The sequence below is a fragment of the Colossoma macropomum genome, unplaced genomic scaffold, assembly GCF_904425465.1.
Source record: "Colossoma macropomum unplaced genomic scaffold, Colossoma_macropomum, whole genome shotgun sequence".
Classification (NCBI taxonomy): Eukaryota; Metazoa; Chordata; class Actinopteri; order Characiformes; family Serrasalmidae; genus Colossoma; species Colossoma macropomum.
Window position 1 is genome coordinate 982,809 of NW_023494791.1, and position 16,676 is coordinate 999,484.

Genomic DNA, 16,676 nt, shown 5'->3' on the forward strand with positions numbered 1-16,676 from the left:
AAGAGGAAAAGTGTTCATTTTTAAAAATAAACTTTATTAGATCATGTCAGCAGTGAAAATGTGTTGCAGTAGAACAGAACTCATGGGGAGAGTAACTCATTTCTCTTACAGGTTGCCGAGCGTCTGAACCAGCTTAGCAAACTGTATGCTGGTAGCTGCGGGATCCTCGGCAAAGGAACAGAGTTTCCTAGAGAGAGAAAAAAATAATAATGAATGCTCTGATAGATCAAACAAAATAGACCAGAATGACCATGAAAAGATATGTGGACACTTTAGAAAGTCAAACAGGGGACCTTCTGGGCCAAAGTGCTGTGGAGATCATCTACCCTCATCTAACGCTCTGGATTCAGTTCATGGCCTTGCTAATTAGCTGATGAGCTGAATCAGGTGTATTTAATGAGGCAATGACCCGTGACACATACTTTAGAGCAGTGGTCTCCAACCCCGGTCGTGGAGAGCTCCCTTCCTGCAGTGTCTAGTTTCAACAACAATCTGTCACACCTGCTCCAGCTAATCACCTTCCTCAGAAGTTCATGATTAGATGGATCAGATTTCAGATGTCCAAACTGCCAGCCCAAATCTGATTCGTCATAGCTAGATCGTATCCAGATTTATACTGATAGTCTGAACAGCAAAAAGAGACAGATTTAAACCACATTTGGAGCTGGTTTGAAATGTGTCTCAGTCTGGACGCTCTGGAAGCTCAAATCAGATTTCAAAGTGTCTTTTGCGTCACTCACAACACGACAAACAGCGACGATGTCAAATCCAGAGAGATGAAGTGCTGAGAGTCAAGATTATGGTACTGGTACTGGTACTGCTAAACTGAACACCTGAACCTGCAGATACGGAGCTTTACTTTGTTACCACGAGCTTGAACTGGAAGAAAATGTCAGGCTGGGATTTTACACATCTGTAATACACCAACAGTATTTATCAGTGTTGCACTGATACGATCACTCAGTAGCACCCCCTGCTGTTTAAATACACAACCAGCAACAGAGAATTCTGACATGCACACCGGATTAGTATTGCATGAGCTCATGTTTGAGACAAGCAGTGTTAGAAGTGCTAATTGCAGAACCTGTAACGTGCGTACCTGAAGGGGAGGCACTGGTAGTGGGTGACTACGCCTAGGCCTTTCACAATTACCCAACTGCCTGATCACCATTTTTTGTTCAGTCACTTTGTACTGTAACAAGCATAATGCGAGTCTGACTCATTTGTCGACTTGAGCCAAACGAATGTAAATAAAATAAGTAACTTCTATAACACTCTTAAAAAAAAAGATGGTTCTTCAAGGGTTCTTTAGTAAAGACAATGATTCTATAGAGAACCATGAACACAATCTTTTTGCAAGTGTAAAGGGTTCTTTGCATGGTGAAATGGTTCTTCAGACTGATGGAGAATGTGCTGTACATGGTTCTATACAGCAGCAAAATGGGTTCCTCTACTGTAGACAGGTTTGACATCGTAACAATAGCAGAACCCAACTTTTCATTTCATTATGAGTGTAAAAAAATTTTCCCTACCTGAAGATCCGCAGGGCCACGGTGCTCCTCTCAAACTCGCGGGCTTTGCGATGACCGGACTGGATGACGTCCTCTGGGATACTGGCCAGGCGGGCGGCGTTGAAGCCATAGCTCTTGGGACAAGCTCCACTGATGAACTTGTAGAGGAAGGTGATGGTCTCCTGGCTGGGGTCCTCGCACTCGTTCTCCACCATGCAGGCCTGAGCAGGTCACATTAAAACGCAATCTTAAAAGGGGTTTCAACCAGCCAGGTGATCCAAATCCTACTGTGTTTTTGTCTTCTCAGTAAAGTGTCTCTCAGGAAAATCAGAGACCCAAGATAAACTGCTCAGCATGCCTGACCGTTTGTTTCTTTCATTCATTCAGTTATAGAGTGTTTTTTATACATAGACACACTAGGAGCTTTGCATATAAACTAGGTGTGTGTCTCCTGGACATGGATTAAACCGAATACTGGCCTACGTTTCTGTGTCAGTGGAGAATCACCTCTGGAAATAATTTTTAGTCTAGGCAGTTTGCAGACACCCACTTATTCAGTATTTCCTCTGAGGTCAAGTGTAAACACAGACCAACTAGACTTAGATATCTGTTTATATTTACAGTTTGATATTCATTGCCCCTTAAGTGCTCTCACACACTGACACCGGAAATGAACAAGTAATATCATGAATGCTTTGAATACGCTGTTCTTTTTCCACCTCAACGTGTGTTAAAATATTTAAACTTCATATGTATATATATCATAATCTTCAACACTTGTTTCGGCCTGAAACATTTATAGGGGAGATAGATCTATGGCTCTGCGGCAGATGCAGTAGCATTTTTTTAAAAATATAACAAAATGAATACTTTAAGTGTCATTAACAGAAGTCTTTATGTAAGTTAAGGCCAAATTTGTTGTTATTATTATTATTATTATTATTATTATGTAACTCCCACCCTTATCGCTGCATCTCCACCTCTCTATTTCAGTAGCAGGTATTGTTCATTTAATACACAGCACGTTTCTTTACTTTTCTAAAAAAGAAAATCTTTAAAGGAGTTCCTGATACGGGGATGATGATGAACACAGAGTCATGACATCATCAGAGGACTATAATAATAGTTGCAGGGCAAAAGGTGAAAGAGTTTTCTTAGTTAACCTGGAGAACCTCACGTGTTTTTCTTAATTTCTGCCCCTCATCTACATAAATACAGGGCTCCAGAAAAAGACAGCTTAAGTAAAAGGAGAAAAAAAAATCAGGCACCAACAGCTTTTTTTCAGTGCCAAACAATAATTATACACAAAAAATAAAGCTTGTCCACACACCTCAGGCCGGTTCTGTGATTAAAGCATCTCTGCCTTCCACTGTGCCTGAAACAGACAGACGTCTGTTTTTTTTCCCATTCACAAGATTTAGGAGGTCACTTTGGTGAGGGGTAGTTCTTCAGGTGCTTTCATGTAGGTTGTGTTGAATTAATTTTAAGCTCTTTGAATTTTTCGCACGTATGAGACGCGGCGCGGGCTGAGGGAGTTTCCGTTGGAGCTCTTTGCGATAATGACATTGCGTGCATTTTTATGCATCCGATTCTCGCCATGTTTTTTTCACAGTCTCGTTTTTGAAATGACTCGTTCCTGTTAAGAAATCCGTTTTTCCAGCTGTGTCTTTGCCTGCTTTCGAACAGAATTTGCATTATAGTCTGCTTTATGTTATCATATCTGAGACATGCAAATTCCTAAAGCCAAGAAGTTCTGAAATCTTTCTCTGGTTGTACGTCTGCATGAAGTGCTACGGGTGCATCTTTCACTGGTTTACTGGTCCTGAGTCACACCGGGGTTGAGCAGATGACCTCAAAAGGCCTGACAGAGACGTAGTTTGTGTGAAAAAATCTGATATTTTTCACTTCGCCATTTTCTACACGCCGACGTTCACTGCAAAAAGCCCAGCTCGGCTCATCTGCTTCGTCACATTTTGCCACTCTGGTTGAAAGCATGAAGCATGCAGGCGATTTTTGAGAGGCTATAGCGTCACATGAATGTGTCCGCCTATCAGTTACGTTTTAAGATGAAAAATTTTTTAAAAAGCATAAAAACAAAACAAAACAAAACAAAAGAAAATTACCCATGGAAATAATAATAATCCGAAGTTGCTGCCTGGCGCCACTGGCGAGTTTATTTTATCACATGCAAATTAATAATTGTGGTCACAAATGCAACCATTTTAGTCGCAGTCTTGAGCGCTGAAATACTGTCAGACGATGAATAACTCACCATATGGCCGAGTTTGACAGCCGAGTCCTGGGCGTGGTCCTCCACCAGTGAGTGGTAGTGCGTGGAGAACAGGGTCCGGCAGCGGATCCTCTCTGACAGCTCCTTCACCACTGCACTAGCTATGGCTGTGCCGTCGTAGGTGGCCGTACCCCTGCCTGGAGCCAAAGTCATGAAGTGATGCTCAGATCTTTTTCTCTCCTTCTTTTGGAGTGAATGAGACTATCTGAAGAGAAATTAATTCCTCTTGTAATCTAAATATTGCAGTATAACGTTAGAGGTCACAATGTGAACGTTACCCAGTTCATCCAGGAGGACGAGTGAGTGGTTGGTCCCATGAAGGAGGATACTGGCCGTCTCGCTGAGCTCCACAAAGAACGTGCTCTCACCTAAAGTACATATAAGAGGAGAAAAGCTTTTCACAAGAAGGGAAAAAAAAACCAAAGGGCAGAATGTTTTCAAATGACAAAATCTAAAGGAAATCAGTTCTACTCTTCTAAGAAAATGGTTCTATATAGATCCATGAACACTCAAAGAACTCTCTGCATGATTAAAGGGTTCTCTGCATCATGAAATGGCTTTTCAGGTTGATGGAGAATGTGATGTAGATGGTTCTATATAGAACCTTTTTGAAAATGTTTCTATATAGCACCACAAAGGATTCTTCTATTGTTACAATGTTAAGCTTGTAACAACAGAAGAACCCTTTTGGGCACTACACAGAACCCTTTTCTTTACTAAAGAAACATTAAACATTTTTTTTAAGAGCGATGCTCTACTGAAAACAGAATGATAACCTCCAAACAAACAAATAAATAATAAATGATTAACCTCCACAACATTACAGCATAAACTGGATTCGGTTGTGTTCATTTTCACAAACGTAGCTGTCCAGCCAAGCATGACAAAAATTTGTTTACGTTATTTCGATTGCATGTTTGCAGCTGTTTGTCATCAGTTGCTTAATAAATGGTATGTTTATATGTATACAAATACATTACACACACACACATATACATATATATATATATATATATATATATATATATATATATACATATATATATATATACACACACACACACACACACACATACATATACATACATACATACATATATATATTATATATACACACACACACACACCAGACTACATCCTAACCTAATAATTAAGACAGGACAGGAAGATTCCCCTGATCTACAGTCATCTCCAGGAAATTAACTCTCTTCAATGGTAAAGTAAATGCAAAAACCTGACAGCAGTAGCTCTTCTATCCCACTGAGGAGACTCACCGGACATGATGCGATCTGAGGCACCAAGACGAGTAAAGACTCTGTCCACAGGAGTGAGCTGCAGGCTTTCAGCAGGTACATAACAGCCTAGCTGAGCCAAGATCACCACCAGGCCACACTGCGGTCAAAACACACACACAGAGCTGTACAGTCACGTCATGGAAAAAAACAGTGGGCTGCAATCACACCATGCATCTGTATATAAACATACATATATCTGAATGTTATATACACATGTAGTCGCCTGCAAAAGTCTGAACAGCCCTTGTGAAATTGCTTTGATTTTCTAAGTGAAAACAATTTAACACATTCTTTATAGAGAAACTTAATTATGTAACAATTTCTATTCATTTGCTGCATTTAAAATTTTACAGAATTGCACAAGCTGCATTTTATGTTTCTTCCAATATAATGAATTTAGTAAACAATTGTGCACTAAAACGCACAGAAGTGTTTTCTCTGTAGAGGATTTAACTTGTTTCACTTAGAAAATCAACAAAACATCATTTGATGAGGGGTGTTCAAACTTTTGCATGCAACTGCATGTGTATATCAACGAGCTGAAGAATACAGAACTGAACTGCAGGTGTTTTGGAACTTGGGGTTCTGAAAAAAAAACCAAAAACAAACAAACAAGCTTTGAAAGTTATATTTACATACAGATGAGCCAAACCCACATCCTTCCTAGGTGAAAACAACTGGTGAAGGCACTCTGTGCATTTTGCTCTGAATATGTAACACAGTCTACACAAACGAACCGCGACTACACTCGTCATGAAAACTGTCTGCTCCTCAGTGTTGTTTAGATGAAGACACAGCTGGTACCCACCTGTCTCATTAGTGTAGATTTGCCTCCCATGTTTGGCCCAGTAACAAGCACACATGAGGCCTGTGCTTTCTGGCCATCTTCACTCTCCTCTTCCTCAGTGCCAGGACAACCAATAAAGATGTCATTGGGGATGAAGTCGTCACCAAAGAACGTCTTGGTGACGCAAGGGTGCCGGGACCCTCTGAGGTCCAGAAAAGGTGAAGACTGAGGGCTACTACTCGGGAGAACTATCTCCGGTCTTGCCATCGGCCCATCCCCACTCTGACTGTACCGGGACAAGCTCAGCAACACATCTGCAACAATATAGACAAACAATTACTACCATAAGTACCTGGAAGGTTCTTGGTTCTTGAGTCAAGAATAGCTTTACCACTAACCCATACATATAAACTAAATTCTTACAAAACAAATTATTCAGCAAACAATTAGATTTACTAATTTTAGGAGTATGTTAGGAGCCATAACATTCACAGCGTGGCGCATTCAGGTTTTTTCCAATTAAACTATTTTTGATCTATTTTTGTACGTCAACAGTGGCTTGTTATTCTGAAACATCCCTTCACTTCACTCATAACTGAGTGACGCATAGGTAAATGCATATAAGCGTACGCACAAGCTGCCACATAAACAAAAGGTGCTAAATATTGATCGCATACAAATTTCTTCACGTTTCAGTGGTGGACTTTTGCTTATATCTATGACAGTTTAAAATTTGGTAAATATTAAGTCTTTTACGCTATTTGTAGCAGATGGAACCAGGCAAGCTGTTGTCCATATGAAACCCAAGAGACTTCTACATCTCTCTCTAACGTCCCTTGAGAAAAACCAAACTAACGTTAGCTCAGACTGTAACTACACAGCAGAAGTTTAGGGATTAAAGAAACATCCCAGACTCAGCCATTCAGCTACATGGTCTAACGTTATCTGAGCTGATTTGTGGCTCACTGGTATAAAGAGTTTGACCAAATTAATACCTTAAGAATTTTAAGAGATATACTGAATGAACCAAATGCATCATCCATGTTAGTTCATTCATTTCAGATTTACAAAAGGATGCGAGGTCATCTCAGTCAGCATGTAATAGGCATCAACAGGCCATAAGTCCAGTTCTAAATTAGCTGGTCATCACGTCACAGCTATACTGTCTCGTAACGAGGTCTGCTCTTAAGATTGGCAAAATTGGATTAAAAAGTTGATTGGATCTATAATCACGTGACTAAATAACTATAATAACAATGGCCCTCATTCACCAACCGTTCTTAGGAAGAAATTTTTTCTTACAACCCACTTATAGTTTTCACAAAGATTCTGACTCACTAATGTTCTCTTATGTGGGATTTGTTCTTAGGTGAGAACAGAATCTACACACACTCAAGAGCACTAAGGTGAGAACAGTTCTACACTTTAAGAACGCGTCATGAATCTGACAGAGACTTTTTCTTAGGACTTTTCTCGAGAACACATTTAAGAATAAACTCACGAAGATATTGGTGAACGAAGCCTAATAACTTTCTTACCAAGCACAGCCATGCACTCCACGGCAGTCTGCCAGTCTCTGTAGTTTTTATCGAAGTTGTAGAACAGCCTCCTCATGCAGTCTTTCAACGCTGCATCCCTCTTTTCCTCCCAGCTCTGCATCTCTGAGAACAAACGCTCAATCTCTTTTGTTGAGTATCTCTTCCAGCCCTTCTTTGTGGACCTCACCTCATACTCCTCTGGAATGTTCCTCTCAGAAACACTGTCTGGAACTTCCATCTGATAGCGATTTCTTCCAGTTCCCCAGTAGGAGAGAGTTTTGCAGCCGAGTCTTTTCTTCTGTCGATCCAAGTAGTCTTGCAAACCTCTCTCGCAGTCCTTGATTCCACTCAGGGCTTGATCGTACTCTGGGTCAAAGCCCGCCTTGGGCGTGATCACTCCTGTGGTACGAGCTTTTTGATGGTCAAAAGCAGTGTCCCAGCGATTCAGCTCCGGTGTCAGGTCAGGAAACAGCCCGTTCTCACTCTTTGTCTTCAAAACCACCACCTGCTTCAGCAGTTCAGACTGAAATCCGTCTGAAACTGACTCCATGAGGGACACTATTTCCCGCATGGCCTTGAACCCCTCTAGCGCAGAAAGAAAGTCAGCAATCTTGCGTTTGCTATAGACGATCTCCTCATACAGAACGGCTCTGCTGTCTGGATGGTCTTGACCTTTCAAAGGAGTACCCATGCTGTGGATCTTGCTGAGGAGCCTTTCAAGATCTGGAAGCTTCTTCAGGAGTTCTGTAGATTCAGTGGCTTGCGCTGGAGCACCCATTAGGTCTTCAAGGGCGTTTAATCTATCATTAATGGAAGTGGGATTACAGAGAGGGGCACAGACCCATTGTTTTAGAAGCCTTTTGCCAAATGGAGTACAGCAGGTATCCAAGCGCTCAAGCAGAGTACCTTCCAGGCCTCCAGTAGAACCATTCTGAAGGATCTCAAGGTTGGTAAGAGTCACTCCATCCAGAACCATGCGTTGGCGAGTCTGGGCGAAGAAACTTGACGCACTCTCCGACTGCTCCATTTCTACGTCCACTGGAATGTACTCTTCAAAATTGGCCATGGAAAGGAGCTCCTGGTCCACCAGACACTTTTTAAGATAGAATATGCAACCGCCCAGCGCGGACAGAGCAAGTTCATAACCCTCTTTAGGAGTGAGACCCAGTGAGTCGCTCTCAGAAGTCATTGTTTTTAGAGCACTCGGAAGAGCCGATTCCCCTACGTTGCCACCTGTTTCCTGGCTTTCTTTGAAGTAGTCTTCTTCTGCCAAAGTCTTCAAGGTCTTTTGAGCATCCCAGAATTGTGAACCAGCATTGAGACCCTCCTGCATAACTGAGGACACAGCAGCCTTGAAGATCTTCCGTGTCTCAGCTGACAAGTTGCCTTTCTCAAACAGCACCTGGGCTGGGGCGTAATGTGCGACCAGAGTACGTAGACGGGAACAGTGGCGGTCATCTTGGAACTGACCAACATAAAAGCGACCCACCGAGGTGTCAATGAAGCAGACCCCATAGATGTGGCCATGGCCTGCACTTTCCTCCTCATTTTTCTCTTTCACAGACAGCAGGTACTTGCTTTGGGCCTCAGAAGGGGCACCATCAAGCACGCTGTACGTCTGCGTGCCCCTCGTAATCACTCTGCAAACCTCTCGACGAACAACTTTGTCAAATTTGGTGGGACGCGCCATCGTCTTACATCTCGCTTCCATCATTTCAGGGGTCTCAGTCTGTTCCACGCGGGCCACCTTGTAACCTTTTTGCACAAGCACATCAGAGAAACGGCTAAAGCCTATCTCAGGGAATCCGGAATGCGCCCAAGTGCCTTTCATGAAGGTAAGCCCCAACTCGTTGACGCCGATCACAGCATCCATGTGGTAGAGCTCATAGAATTTGCCCACCTTATAGAAAAGAACAGCATCAAACATCTCTGACTTAAGCTGCCACCAACGGCGCATGCCAGGCGTAGCCCTGTTAAGAAAGTCCTCTGGCACATATAGGGTGGTGGGATCGTAGTCCTCATCAGACTGACGCCTCCTCCGAGCATCCTTCCTCTTGCCATCCTGCAACCAGTCCAGTTTTTCATGGTCCCACACTCCATGCCCTTCCCCGCCTCCTGCCCCACCACTTCCCTGACTCTCAAAGCTGTCTGGAGCAGAGAATGCAGACAGGCGTGACTTTGTGTCGGCTACAACAGACGGAAGGCTCGCGGGAGCTTTTTTGGGGATCTCCGAGGGTGCAGGTTTGTTGTTCTTTGCTTTGGCAGGCTTCTCTGACACGCGTTTCCGTTTTGCAGGTTTCACAGGTTTCACAGGGCTGTCTGGTTCAGATTCAGGTGTGCTATCTTCTTCCTCCTCCTCTACTCCACTGCTGACGCCATCTTCATCCTCCTCGTCACTGCTGCCTCCTGCCTGATCAGGCTTGAACTCCTCATCCGAGCCATCACTGTCAGACGCCACCACAATGCGCCGGCGTTTAGGCTTCTGGCTGTTCTCTGCTGTGGTACGTGATGAACGTCTGCTTGGCTTCACCTTCTCAGGCTCTTCTTCTGACATCTCTTCATCTGACAATGTTGACTTTTCAACCTATAGTAAACGTAATGTTTCACACAAAACAAAATAAAAGGCAAACCTGCGCAATATAAAACTATGACAGAAGATTGATTTGATAGACAGTAACATTCGGCTGTAGGGCTGCTACAATTTGCCAAAAACGCCAACGCTGTAAGTATGTTTGCGTATTCATGGTCGGTTCTGATGATTTTACTCCTGACAGCATGTAAACAAGAGCTGTATTCTTAGTCAGAAACTTGAAGGCTGACTATCCTTTCCATGGATTGTAGTTCTTGTTAAACATTTAATAAAGCACATTAACCTGTAACCAATGTCTATACATGAATCGTTAAAACTGACTGATGCATCGATTAAACAACCTACAGATTATGCACCGATCAGGCATAACGTTATTACCACCTCCTTGTTTCTACACTCATTGTCCATTTTATCAGCTCCACTTACTATATAGGTGCACTTTGTAGTTCTACAGTTACAGTCTGTAGTCCATCTGTTTCTCTGCATACTTTGTTAGCCCCCTTTTACCCTGTTCTTCAGTGGTCAGGACCCCCATGGACCTTCACAGAGCAGGTACTATTTGGGTGGTGGATCAATGGTGGATCAATGATCCTTTTGCCCCTACTACTTAGCCCTTAGCTCTCTGTTTTGCATGTTCACGTCTAGGGGTAGTGTGTCCTGATTCTTGTTGAGATAGAGGGGTAGGGCGAAGTGTTGGGGCTACATGACCCTCCAAACTGAGGTTTTTCAGAGACTCCAAACAGAGCGATATGAGAAAAAAAGAAAAACCGGCAAGGTGGAGAACAAGAGACCAAAGAAACACACAAATGTGAGAATTTTCTGTAAAAAATTACGATAACCACTGTTTTATCTTAATGTCGTTTCAGTGTATTATGGTCTTTTTCTTCATAACCAGCATAAAAAAAAAAAAAAATCCCTAATAGCATGCTAATGTCTTGGTAGCTAGCTAGCTAACTTCCCCGTTCCACCTTAAATAGTCCAGCAGTTCTGACGCCTGAAGCACCAGAATGTAACTGCTGCACCATTTAAGGTGGAACGGGAAAACTCAAACAAGAAGCTGGTGAATTGGAACTGAAGAATTAGGGGTGGGTGATAATAAATAATTGCCCCCCTCTTTGAAGTCATATGATGCCCTAAATGTAACCAAAGCCCAGCAGTGAGGAGCTGAACTTTACCCACCTCTGCTGTCACTGCAGACTGGCAGGGTCGCCTACAGAGCAGCGCTGGTAGCTGTTAATGGAGTTGTTTTAATTTTGAGGGTCCCATTTCGTAGGGCAAGATTTTAACCACTACCCCTTATAACTCAGTACCAAGGGGTTAGAGTAACACTTGAAAACAAGCGGTAGGGGTAAAAAGAAGAAAAAACGCTGCATATCAGAATCTCATATTCTTTATCAGGGATTTTTGCGTTAATATGCTCACTGAAGCATGTGACTGCTCTGCTGGAATAGCAGTAATATGTCACCACTTAACCTAACAAGCTTTAAAGATGCATAAAATTACATTACAAATAACCATTCAGCCATCAATGGAACAGTTCAAATTTGCTCAATAACTCATTTTCTGTCATCAGCTCCCAGTTTATCTTTATCCATTGCTCCTTACCTCCATCTCTTCCTCATTCTCCTCTTCCTCATCTGAGGCGTCCTTGCAGACCGGCATCTTCAGTCTCTGCTCAGCACTGTCCTGCAGCACCTGGTCAGCCAGTTCCATCGCTCTGCGGATCACAGGTTTGCCGCTGAAGAACATACCACCTGTTTTGGCATCAGCGCTGTCTGAACCTGCGAGTTACACCCAAAAAGCACATGTTAAGACTGTAAAACTGTACTTTAGTCTCAAACATGGAACCTGAAATAACTCAGCTCACCTTTGTATTCCCGAATGTACTGTGTCCTCACCCAGCCTCTTGTTGGCGGCTCATCGAAGAAATGTACATGCGTTCTCTGATCTCGACCTTTGCCCCTCATCTGCTGTCCGTTCAGGGGATGGGGCACGACCATACAGGGCCACCACGGGTGTCCTTCTAGCTTCGCCCACACCAGATCACCGGCATGAAAAGGGAATGAAGAGCTGAAAGAAGATAGAGACACTGACTGTGAGCACTTTTTCAGGCAACACCACTCCGTTCTTATTAAATATTATGTTTTTATCTGATATTAGTGAGTCTATAACACAACATTGCACAATCCCATATTTAAACTGAAAAGTTTTAAACTGTAGCATGAATTTAGGCTATAGCATTTACAGGGTATAGATATAATATCTAAATGCTATAAACTCATGCTATAACACCCTGCTGTCAATTTGTCTCCTCAATTCTCTTCCACAAAATACCTGATGCAGCTCATAAAGATGCTAAAAATGACCTGATGAGTTGACCAGGTTTTTTACAATGAACACAATTGAAAATATGGGCTCACTGATTATAGTAGAGTGTATGTGTGTATACACACACACACACACACACACTATAATTAGCATTAGAGCCCATTATTGGATTTTTGAAGCATTCACAAAAAAATGGCTCAAATTTGTGTCTGTGCATCTTTTGTGTGTTTGTTGTGATTTTTCAAATCACTAAACATGTTCGGAAAGTTTACAAAGTATTACAGCTTAAATATTAACTTAGAAGATTAAATATGCTCCAAAAGACAGCAGGGGTTTCAGTAGGGGGCAGACTCAAATTCTGGATATTATTTTATTTTTTCCCCCACCACAAGCGATTGTATGAGACAGTCTAGACTGTGGACTGCTGGGAAATGTAGTTTTAGTAACATTAAGTCAGTAGGTATCAAGGGTGCTTTAACCAATCAAATATCTTTTTTCATCCCATTAGAAAATAATGAGAAAATTCTTATATTGTTATAAATAAACACAGCACAAGGTGTCTTATATACAAACAGTCTTTCCTCAGGGTCATCCCCACAACCTAAACCTTCACTTTCACATCTAGGCCAGCCTAAGAGTCATGCAGAGCCTCTAAATGGGTCGCGTACATAATAAAAGTCCCAGTGTAAGACGATCCACAGCATCCCTCCCCTTCCATGTGCTCAACTCCCGCCAGGACAACTCACAAAATGGCGAGAACTTCTAAGATCTCCGTCCAAAACCACAGAATACCACAGTACATTATGTCAACATTAGTGAACCACCGTTAGATGTGTATGTATAAGTACAGTACATAACGTATAGCTGGTACATTTGTATGTATTTGTATATTTATATATGTTTTTGGACGCAGCCTTAATGTTTGTGCATTTTTAACACTTCGGCTCACTTTAAGTCGAAGCTGAAGTCCGTTTCTCATTCGCCAGCTTATTGGTGCCAATTTTCCCGTTCCACCTTAAATACACCTACATTCTAACTGCAGCACTATTTAAGGTGGAACGGGAAAATTACATTCTAACTGCAGCACTATTTAAGGTGGAACGGGAAAATTACATTCTAACTGCAGCACTATTTAAGGTGGAACGGGAAAATTCGCAACATTAAGCTGGCGAATGAGAAACGGACTTTAGCTTCGACTTTTCAAGCGTATTAAACAAACACAGAGCTAAGCGGCTAAATATGGGCGGGAGGTAGGAAGTTATACAGACACTCGAATCAAAACAAAACTAGCTGCCTAACTCACTCACAACAGTTAGCTTAGCGTAGGGGAGCTACACTCGGGCTGTTCGGCCAACTCGGCTGTAAACAAGCCTTCAGCCCTGAGAGTAACGGTACCTCTGTTTAGGAGCCACGGCCTTTTCCCCGAACAGCCTGGCATGGCCCGCTTTAGCCGAGGTCTTGTCGGGTTTAGTGGCAGTCTTTTTGCCGTTGTTCTGGGCTGCGTGTTTAGCCTCCTCCTTCGGGGACGTGTTGGATTTGGAGACCGAAGACGGCAAATCTGCCTCGGCCGGAGACGGATTAGACTTGGCCTTGGCGACGGGAGGCGGAGACTTGGTGAAGAAGTTGAAGATGGAGCTTTGTTTCGCCATGACTCTGAGAAATAAAGCTTTTTTCGGCTGTAATTAAGCGCGGAGAGTCTCCATCCGAGCGCGGATCAGAGCAGCTCTGCAGACTGACCAGTCTTCGCGGGAAAATCCACTGCGCGTGGTGAAAGGGCAAGGAGCGCGAGGCGGGGCCTCGTGCGGGGCCAATAGGAATCTTTCCCGCCATCGCGGTTTGTCCCGAATACAATAACACAGTTTCAGCGGCGTTTATCAATAAAACTGCTCGTCTGAGGAGTTTAACGCCTCTAAAAGCTCCTTGTGAATTCACTGCCTGAGGTCTGAAACGCATTTTAATACATTTATTTCAATCCATTCATGGTGGAGGGAGACATGCAGGGTGTTCTAAGGCAAAATAGTCCCCAAAGAAGGTTTTCCACTATTTTCCATCATCAACATTCTATATAAACTCAGAAGACTCGTATAGGTTCACTGGTGGTTCTGGATAGTAAATAAAATGTCTATATTTGTGTTGTAGTCATGGCGACCCCTAGTTCCTATCAGCACCACTGTAAAGACATCTGAACCATTTCACACCAAACCACTCTGAATCACTCTGATTACATCTTACACACTGAGTTATGGAGGGATTTTGAAAAAAATCCGTGGAATATTCACTATTTAAGATGCAAAGCTTTACAGTGGTGGTGATAGGAACCAGGGGTTGCCATGACTACAACACAAATATAGACATTTTATTTACTATCCAGAACCACCAGTGAACCTACACGAGTCTTCTGAGTTTATATGGAATGTTGATGATGGAAAATAGTGGAAAATCTGAAATGATAAGTTTTCTTTGGGGACTATTTTGCCTCACAGCGCCCATCCTTACAAAAAATTCCTGTAGGAATTTAAACCATCATGAAGGTATCCTGCAGGAACTGCAAGATTTAGAAATTCCTGCAGGTGTATCTGGACTATACCTGCAGGAATTTCTAATGCTTGCACAATCCCTGTAATAATACTAAACAACATTAAATATTAATCGTTTTGAAATACTACAGAGTTACTTTTTGATGAACACAAAAATTGCTTTTTTTGTTTGAACACAGTGAAACAGTGAATTCATTAAAGTATTTCAACAACTTAATTAAATATTAAAACATCTTTTGAGCATTTATTTTTGTGCTTTCTTACTCCAACTACCATAAAACAGTGTCTCAGTCATCAGGCAGTGAATTCATAACCATTTCATGTAGAACTTTCTGTAAGGGAGCTTTTAGAGGTGGACGTCTGGTTCCTATCACGACCACTGTGAACAGTTCTGACTCGGCAAGTTTCTCTAGAGCAGAGCGTTTCACACCAAACCACTCTGAACCACTCTGAATGACTCTGATTACATCTTAACCATTTAATTAAGCAGGAATTTTGAAAAGCATTGGTGGAGTTACCCTTGAGTTTTAGGTATTAACCAGGTAAGTATGTGTTATAAGCTTCAAAGTACTAGTTAATTATTTTTGAGTAACATGATAGTAGGTTCCAAGACAATCTAGCTAAATTACACTGAAATGCCAAACAGGTAAGTATGTGGTACAAACTCAACAGGACTGTGTAATTACTTTAGGTAAAATAGTTGAGGATGAGTCTTATACAGTATGTGCCTGTTTATTATCAATAAACTAAACTAAATCTGGGCTGTAAAAACAGCGACTGTTACTGTGGTTTTACTGGATTCTTACCATTTATTTTCTGTCTTTGTAACATGCTGTGTTTATATTTTGTACCATCATTCAATACAGTGAAATTTAGTACCATGATAGATGTTGGATTTAGAACTTTAGGATTGTAACAATCTGGATGGTCCTTTTGTTCTTTGGGCTGGAGAACACAGCATCCATAATTTCCATAAACAATCTGAAAGGTTGACTCGTCAGACCACAATACATGTTTCCACTGAGCATCAGTCCATTTCAGATCAGCTTGAGCCCAGAGAAGTCGGCAGCGTTTCTGGAGGTTGATGATATATGACTTCCACTGTGCAGAGTACAGTCTTAACCTGCATTTGTGGATGCAACTACAGATGGTGTTTACTGACAGACGTTTCCCAAACCCATGTGTTTATAATTATTACCGAAGCATGTTGGTTTTCAATGCAGTGCCATCTGAGGGGTTGAAGTCATGGGCATTTAACATTGGTTTTGATACTCTTTTTGCTTTCCACTTTGTCATGATACAAACAATGAGACACACACCACATGGATTCATGACATTATTCACACCTGCCATTTATTGATTATTGTAGGCAGAATTCATGTGGGCACTTTTTCAAGATAAGTGGGGTTCATAAAGAGGAAACAGCTTGCAGGTGTGTCTAGTCAAATTTTTATAAACCTATTTATTTTTGTGTACATCATTTCCCTATTTTTGTATGCATGCGTGACTTCACTCTGAATTCCCTGTGAAGTTTTATGAGACCCTAGACGTTGAGAAGGACACTTGTAGCAAGTGGGGTGTGATCAAGACAGACACAGCAATCAATAACTGATTGTGAACACCTTCTCTTCATTTTCTGCTACTATATGTAATCCCCCTCCAAAAAAGGCTCTGAAGATCTTTGAAATTTTCTAGCTGCTGTTTTTTCCTATACCAGTAGAGCAGAGGTCAAAGTAAAAACAACTTTTGGGACACCATATTTTGCTTTCATACGTGCAGATGATGATTTGAGACAGGTCC

At 42.0% G+C, this 16,676-nt stretch overlaps 1 protein-coding gene across 1 annotated transcript; it reads right to left on the bottom strand.

Moving 5' to 3' along the window:
• Nucleotides 1-13: 13 nt before the first annotated feature.
• Nucleotides 14-14,107, bottom strand: msh6 (mutS homolog 6 (E. coli)). Its single transcript, XM_036573615.1, has 10 exons — nt 13,735-14,107; nt 11,879-12,081; nt 11,617-11,792; nt 7,422-10,005; nt 5,905-6,197; nt 5,076-5,193; nt 4,080-4,169; nt 3,784-3,938; nt 1,533-1,732; nt 14-187 (listed from the first exon to the last, which is right to left on the bottom strand). Exons 1-10 carry the CDS (start codon nt 13,986-13,988, stop codon nt 106-108), a joined length of 4,155 nt encoding a protein of 1,384 aa, XP_036429508.1. The 5' UTR covers nt 13,989-14,107; the 3' UTR covers nt 14-105.
• Nucleotides 14,108-16,676: the final 2,569 nt, after the last annotated feature.